Below are 7844 nucleotides of genomic sequence, written 5' to 3'. Positions count from 1 at the left end.
CTGCTACTGTTTATCAATCAAGCTAATGATACCTGCTAGCAAGCTAAACTAGTGGGGTACCAGTAACGGTTGAAAAGTTAGCTTCAAGAGGTCTTTGGATAAAGTTTGTTTTTCACAATACATAATCAACGTAAAGTAAGTCCAACTGGTGACGCTAAAAACGTCCCAGCAACAAATATAGGCGATTAAATAAGGTTTTACCGCTGGTTAAACCATAGTTGTTAGCTTCAATCCGCTCATCAGTTGTATAGTTTGGTTGCCAGTGGTTACAGGAGAACAGAAAGAAACTTTGACGGACAGATCCGAGAGCCAATAAGTTCCCATCTTGAAAATGACGTCACAGAAATGTGAAACGTTACCTGAGCCATTCAAGCACAGTTTAATGAGTTCACCTTCAAAACAACACTAACTCCGGAAGTTTATTCGAGCCTTAAAACTGTAAGTCATGACTCTCCCGGTAGTTTAAGTAATTTGTGGATTTTTAATTTGACCAGGAATTGTAGATACATCGCGCGTGCAGAAGACGACAGGTGGATCAATTCAGAAGTTTAACCGGGTGCGGGACTTTGGTAAGTAGCCTCTTTGTTAATTTCATGTTTAACTTAATTCATTTTCACTGATGGCGGGGGTCGACTGGAAATAATTTAAACTTTTTAGACGACGAATACTTGGTGGTCTGCCGCAATGGTTGAAGCTGGTTAGGTGTCAACACGTGAGCTCGCGTGTATTATTCAACAATGCTCAGGTACACCTGACTTATTTCATTTCCGTCCTTCTCCCAGATAGTTGCTGATTAGTCAACCCTTTGCTATGTGGGTAATGGCAATAAAAGTAGAGTCTCATAAATCTGTGCCAAGTGTTTTTCTGTACTTTATGTTACCCTATTATTTAAAGTAGCCCAAACAAAACAAGGAAGAGTAACCTTTAACATGTCCCGGAAATAATTAAAATTGTATATGGTACTGACAGTACAGAAGGCTATCACAACCCTGCAATAAAGCCTATATTTGAAGCCTTAAATGTTCAGGTTTTGTTTGTACTATGTTTGTTTGTTTTTAGCTATGTGAGGACATAATAGTAAAAAGTCTCAGTCTGTCTTCAATCTTTTTACAGCTGTACAACTCTGAACATTTCATACTTAAGCCAGTTGTGAAGTTGACCGACTGTAACTCAGGCTACACTTTGCACTGTAAGTCAAAAAAATATAAATGGGATAAATAATGCATTTTTCCTCCTCACATTTCGTTGAACTCAGTATTGTTGTTTTGCCATTTAAGTCACCCACATGTAATTAATTGCAGATATGGAGGAGTCAAGTGACTTATATGATGTGTATGGGACAAGTGAGGCCAATGGGGATCCCTGGGCAGACCACCAACATCAGTGTCTGGAGGATCAGGACAGCGTGGACTTTCTCAGAAGGAAGATCAAATATTACTTTATGAACCCCTGTGAGAAGTACCATGCTCGTGGCCGAAAACCATGGAAACTCATCCTGCAGATAATCAAGATTGCCATTATTACTATACAGGTATTGATCTCAGACATGGCCTGAACAGAGGTTAATAATGTTGTTTTACCAACGTGATAACAATTGTTTTTTTCCCTTCATCTCAGTTGGTGTCTTTTGGCCTGAGCAACCAAATGGTTGTCACATTTAAGGAGGAAAATCTCATGACATTCAAGCACCTCTTCTTGAAAGATTATGTCGATGGAGGCATGAATACATATGCTGTTTACAAACAGAATGATGTTTATGATCACATCGAGTACATAATCGAAAAGGTAACCAAGGGACACCAAGAGGGCATGGTTTTATATTCTCTGTTGGTGCGTCACTTTATTTTGATCACGTGGCACAGTAGATTTTTCCTTGTGCTTTTGTGTTAGTGTAAATCATTGTTGAAATTTTATAGCTCTGCATGCCTATATGACCAAAAAAAACTTAACAAGTTCCCATAACAAGATGTAGCTTGGGATTGGACTTTGTTCATGTTGTCATGTGTCTCATTGTTTTTGTATGTGTTCACTGCATAAATCTGCTGTACGATGAATGTCCACCCAAGTCATTCATTCCCAACCAGAGGAACTTTAATTCTATTCCGTTAAATACAAATAATGGTTTGATTTAAAGAATGTATCCATATTAAGTCAGCTGTAACACCTGAACACTATATATTGCAATCGTGTAATAATGTGTGAAATTTAGTGAGCTAGCGAGCTCGGACGTCCAAACAGGTAGCCAAAAGTTATGGAGTAATGGGCAGACAATTGGAATAGTTAGCTACAACTAATGGATAAACAGTAGTAATAATTAGCTTAAACTAATTGATAATGTGTTGAAGTAGTTAGCTTAAACTAATAAAAAAGTTAGCTAAAACTAATGGATAAACTGTTAAAATAGTCAAACTGAAAGTAAGCTAAAAGTATTGGATACACCAAAAACAGTTAGCTAAAACTGTTCGATAAACAGGAGAAATAGGTTAAATAGCTCAAACTAAAACTGTAGAAATAGTTTGCCACTACTACTACTACTAATGGGCAAACAATAGAAATAGTTCGCTACAACTAAGGAGTAAACAATATAAGCTAAAACTAATGTATAACAATAAATAGTTAGCTAAAAGTAATGAATGAAGGGTTGATAATGCTAGCTAAAAGTAATGGATAAACAGTCGAAATAGTTAGCTAAAACTAATAGATAAAGGGTAGAAAAAGTTAAGCTAAACGTGATTGATAAATGCTTCTATTTTAGTAACTTTTTTTTTTTTACCCCAAATTTGACTCAATTAAACTGAGAATTAATTTTTTTCTAGTACGGACATCTGCACAACATCACAGTCGGCAATCACGAATATGAGAAAAAGGACTCTGTCTACACCCCCCTGTTACTGTGTCAGGACTTCTACCAAAATGGGAGCATCTTCCCCGGCAATGAGACCTTTGAAATAGATGCCCAAGTGGTCTCTGGTATGTATAAGTACGAAGTTTAACCGTTTTTTGGTAAATAATTGACACATTGATATTGACACACTTATTTTATATTGTCCTTTTCTGACTAACAGAGTGCCTTGAAGTTTATCCGATGTATCACCAGTCATTGCGGGAACAATATCCACAATTTGAACTGCATTTTAAAAGGTTTGTACATAAATCTTTTTCCTCTCTTGCTTTTGTAAATGATGTGACCACCCCTTCAGTTAATGCTCCTGCTTTGTCTTCCAGGATGCTCTCTGTCAAGATCACATTTGTTCTCAAGGCCATAAATTTACAGACAGTGAGACACCGAGAGCTGCCAGACTGCTACGACTTCACTGTTATTGTACGTCACTTTACGTATCTTCGTGGATCAGTAAACACTAGAGCACATCAGACTTTGTCTTTAAAAGCAGTGATGTAACACTTCTGATAACTTAATTACTGCTATGATTCCTTGTGACACTGCATCTGTTAAGAGTCACTGTGTAGTCTGTGTTTATTTAATGAAGCAACTGCGAATACACACATCTACAAGTAAGGCTGTTGCACAGTGTCTCCTCTCTTCACAGTTAAATATTATCTTCAGGGCCTCACTAGTGAATGTATAGCTGCAGAGTACTTGTGTTAGGAAGTTTCAATTGTCTCTCTTAAACATTGCTGTCTGGTTAACAGATCACTTTTGACAACCAAGTTCACAGCGGCAGAATAAAGGTTGACCTGGAAAATGACGTACACATCAATGAATGCAGAGAATGGAAAGTAACCGGAGCATGTGAGTTTGCTGAGCCGACTTTAGTATGCATAAAGGAATCATCTGTATGGCTTTAAGCCCGTGTTCAGGATTTCAGGGATTCATTAAGGCTGCTGTCTTAAGCTTGAGACTTTGCTGCGCATTAAAATCTGTTTGAGGATGTTCATCCTTTTTGTATGACAGTAATTTTAATTTCTTTTTACTTTCAGCTGCCAGGAACATAAACCTGACTGTGCTGTTTGACTGCCTCATCATTATAACATGTATCACCTCCTTCGGCCTCTGCACACGCTCAGTTATCTCTGGGCTCCGGCTACAGTTTGTAAGTATTTGTATGTACGCTGTTTTGATGACTTGCGACTTGACTTGAGTCATGACACGGATGACTTGCGTGTGTTCACAAGTTTGAATGTTAGCTGTTAAATGTAAAATGATAAAATTCAATGTTGTCAAGTTTCTGTCTAACTATCAAGTATGTACGCAGCGCAAACTGGGAATCATGATTGGACGACTCAAAAAGCTCCCTGGTATGTGATTGTCATGATTGGAGGACTGGCTCTCAGTCAAACTCCTCGCTATGGCAACACGCAACATCAAAGCCCACCAGCCACTTGATGTTTTTCCCCAAAGAGAAGCCTCATCAGTCGAACTCATTACTGCTCAATACTGTCTCAGACCAGGCCATCATCATGGCTGCGTCTGTGCCAAGATAACACGGATACAATTAATTGTCATACTTTTTGAACAGGTTATGTAAATTGACAATAATATCATTATTAGACGGGCTAATAATACCTTGTCTTTTCTCTTTATAAAGACCAGATACTAAAGGTAAGAGTGCTGGATCTTGGGTGGGAAATAAGTGACTTGAGTCGGGACTTGACTTGCCTTAACTCAGGACTCGAACTTGACTTGAGTTGACAACCTGTGACTTGACTTGCCTTGACTTGCCCAAGACAAAATGACTCGAGACTTGAACCAAATGACTTGAGACTTACTTGGGACTAGAGGAAAGATGCCTTGGCCACAACACTGCAAATGACCTATATTTGTCTTGGTTTTTAACAGAAGTACACATTCTTCTGCAAGAACAATTACAATAAAGAAGTCCCCTTGTCAGACAAGTTGGAGTTTTTGAATGGTTGGTACATCCTGATCATCGTTAGCGACATGTTAACCATCATTGGCTCCGTCCTTAAGATCGAGATCCAGACTAAGGTAATAAGGGATTTGCTATTATCTAATTACTGAAGTTAATACATGTAATGTGCAATGTCTGTTGTCACATATTTAAACGTCCAGCGTTTCTTGTAGATCCTCACAAGTTATGACATCTGCAGTATCTTCCTTGGGACTGGCACCATGTTCGTCTGGATCGGGGTCATCCGCTACATGGGCTACTTCAGGAAGTATAACGTAAGCAAGATTGTTTCATAAACAAATAATGAAACACAACACTGTATTTGTCACATGAAACGTAATAACTTAACAATACCTTTGGAGCACTTATCAATTTTGCATATTTACTTTCCTGTTCATATTTCTGTAAACAGAGTCTGCAGCCATTCTGCAGCTCAGTGTGGTCTAATAGATCTGCCACATTTGAACACAAACCTCTCCACTTATAGGGGGATATTTCTCCCTGTAACAACTTAACATCTGGCCTAAAAAACACACAATTCATACACACATCATCAATAGGTCTTGTAATTTGTAAGGTTTTTTTTAGGCCCATTCGTCATTAAGTTTTGTCCTGGAGAAAGGGCAGCTCCTTCCTTAGTTCCAGATGCTTGTCTTATGTGTACATATCTTAGATCAGAACTTACTTATATTAAGAAGGGCCAGATTTTAAAAGAGTAAAATGCCAAGATCCTGGACATTTACATTTCCTATGTCAAGCCTACAACTGTAGGAATATAAATGTGTAAACAATGTTTAATGTAACATCTGTTATATTCAGTTCCACTGATTCTCCATTATCCCATTCACTTAATCAGCCTTGAAAAGTATCAATTTCTAGACTGCTGACAAAATAGTTATCTTCTCATAATAAAACAATGTACTAAGAAATGCAGGAGTGAATGTAATGTAAAGATGCATCACCAGCATGACAGGTAATTCTCAGGGTCTGTTTCGGCCTGGGGCTTCCATTTAAAAATGTCTGTCTTAGATGTTAAACCTTTTGTTTTGTTGCCGTTTTCAGATCCTCATCCTGACACTCAGGGCAGCTTTCCCAAACGTCATACGTTTCATCTGCTGTGCGGGAATGATTTACCTCAGTTACTGTTTCTGCGGCTGGATTGTCCTCGGCCCGTATCATGAGAAAGTAAGGAGCATTTCAGAAATATTATCTACCTTCCCATGTATCCTAATAAGGCGCTGCTAGTTTAAGCACAGAAAAATAATCAGTTTTTCACCTGACCTGTTCCGATTTTCAGTTCCGGACCTTGAACACCGTGTCCGAGTGCCTGTTCTCCCTGATCAACGGAGACGACATGTATCCCACCTTTAAGAACATGAGGCAGAAGAGCAGCCTGGTGTGGGTTTTCAGCAGGATCTATCTCTACAGCTTCGTCTCGCTCTTCATCTACATGATCCTCAGCCTCTTCATCACGATCATCACCGACACCTACGACACCATCAAGGTGATGCTCACTGTCCTATCTGATTTTTTAAACCTTTCATGCAGGATTTTTTTGTTTTTCTGAACTAGTTTTAAAAGATGATTTGTGTGCAGGTTTTTTAGAGTATGTTTGGTTTAAGTACTCAGGTGTTGTACGTCATTAATACAGGGTTCCTGCACCATTTTTAAAATCAAATTTAATGCATTTTAAGACCTTTTTAAGACTCCAAAAGCATTGAAACAATTCAAACTAATTTTAACTTGCCCTTTTTTTGTTAATTGCTGAGAATGGTGCCTATTCAATCTTTTTCTAATTAACCAATCACTTGAAGAACATTTGAAGCATATTCTTAGGCCTTTTTTTCTGGTGATTTACTTCAAATATTAGTGAGGCTGCCCCACGGTCCCCAACACGAATGTTGTTCGGCATATATTGCACTTTGCATATCTAGCAAAAAACTATGACTAATGACGACGAAAGGATGTCACACAGCCAGATGTAGCTGTTAACTGTAGTTAACCAACATAACAAACACATAAAGCTCGTGGAGTGTCTGAGACATTACGGTCAAACAACTTAGATTGCTTCTTTAGTCTGTTACAGTAATGTTAGCCCACTGCGTGACCATCTTTGCACCATCTGCAAATGTAATACCTACAGCTAATGTTAAAATTAAGACTATTTATGACCTTAATTTCTCTGATTTTAATTGAAGACCTTTTAAGACTTTCTAAGGAGCCGCGGTAACCATGGATATAGTAGCAATACTTAAGTGTAGAAATACACAGTACAGTCCTGCATCCAAAATTCATGTTAAGTAGAAGTAAAAAAGATTTGGTAGCAAAATGTAAAAGTAATGAGCATGCAGAATGTCCCATTTCAGAATCATGTATATTATAATTATTGGTGCACTGATGTGTGCATCACTGGTGTTGCAGTTTGTTGAAGTTATTTTAATGACTTTATATGCTGCTGGGTAGCTTCTGATTCCACACCCCTGTCCCTCTCCAAGTGATCACTAAATACTTTTAATTATACCTTTTTAAAACCTTATATAACACATTAATAAGGTGATATTTTGTATTATTAATCTCAATGTGTGAGGTAACTAATAAATAAACTTATGACATCAATATATTGGAGTAAAAACTACAATATATGCCTCTGAATAGCAACTGAGTGGAAATAAAAAGTAGGGATGTCAGCTGTTAGGAAGGTCTCTTCCTGCCTTCTTACCATCGCAACATACACCACATTCTGTTAACTGTCTCTTCCTGACTTGTTTCATGCAGCAGCAGCAGCAGAGCGGAACCCCGACGTCTGAGCTGCAAAAATTCTTGTCGGTGTGTAAAGATCTGCCGAACTCTGGATTATACAGACTCGGGGAGAGAGACAGCTGCATCATAGACTGCTGCACCAACAGGTATGTCACTCCACTAGCAATCACTTGGCTGATGCTTACTGGTCACATAATCCTGCCAGAGACTCTA

At 38.3% G+C, this 7844-nt stretch overlaps 1 protein-coding gene across 1 annotated transcript in view; it reads left to right on the top strand.

Moving 5' to 3' along the window:
- The first annotated feature begins 413 nt into the window (after positions 1-413).
- mcoln3b (mucolipin TRP cation channel 3b) overlaps positions 414-7844 on the top strand; it is an 8009-nt gene continuing 578 nt past the window's right edge. Inside the window, exons 1-13 of the mRNA XM_069679956.1 lie at positions 414-569; positions 1302-1531; positions 1618-1785; positions 2817-2970; positions 3066-3141; positions 3226-3322; positions 3652-3751; positions 3940-4052; positions 4799-4948; positions 5045-5146; positions 5934-6056; positions 6169-6375; positions 7647-7777. Of these exons, the coding sequence (XP_069536057.1) occupies positions 1304-1531; positions 1618-1785; positions 2817-2970; positions 3066-3141; positions 3226-3322; positions 3652-3751; positions 3940-4052; positions 4799-4948; positions 5045-5146; positions 5934-6056; positions 6169-6375; positions 7647-7777 (1649 nt within the window). The 5' untranslated portion in view covers positions 414-569; positions 1302-1303. The remainder of the gene's footprint in view (positions 570-1301; positions 1532-1617; positions 1786-2816; positions 2971-3065; positions 3142-3225; positions 3323-3651; positions 3752-3939; positions 4053-4798; positions 4949-5044; positions 5147-5933; positions 6057-6168; positions 6376-7646; positions 7778-7844) is intronic.

This window comes from Semicossyphus pulcher, unplaced genomic scaffold (genome assembly GCF_022749685.1).
Source record: "Semicossyphus pulcher isolate SPU_LCO1_2020_fin unplaced genomic scaffold, fSemPul1.0.p SCAF_4, whole genome shotgun sequence".
In the NCBI taxonomy this organism is placed as follows: Eukaryota; Metazoa; Chordata; class Actinopteri; order Labriformes; family Labridae; genus Semicossyphus; species Semicossyphus pulcher.
The sequence above is the reverse complement of the archived record's forward strand: the minus strand, read 5'-3'. Positions and strand labels throughout refer to the sequence as shown.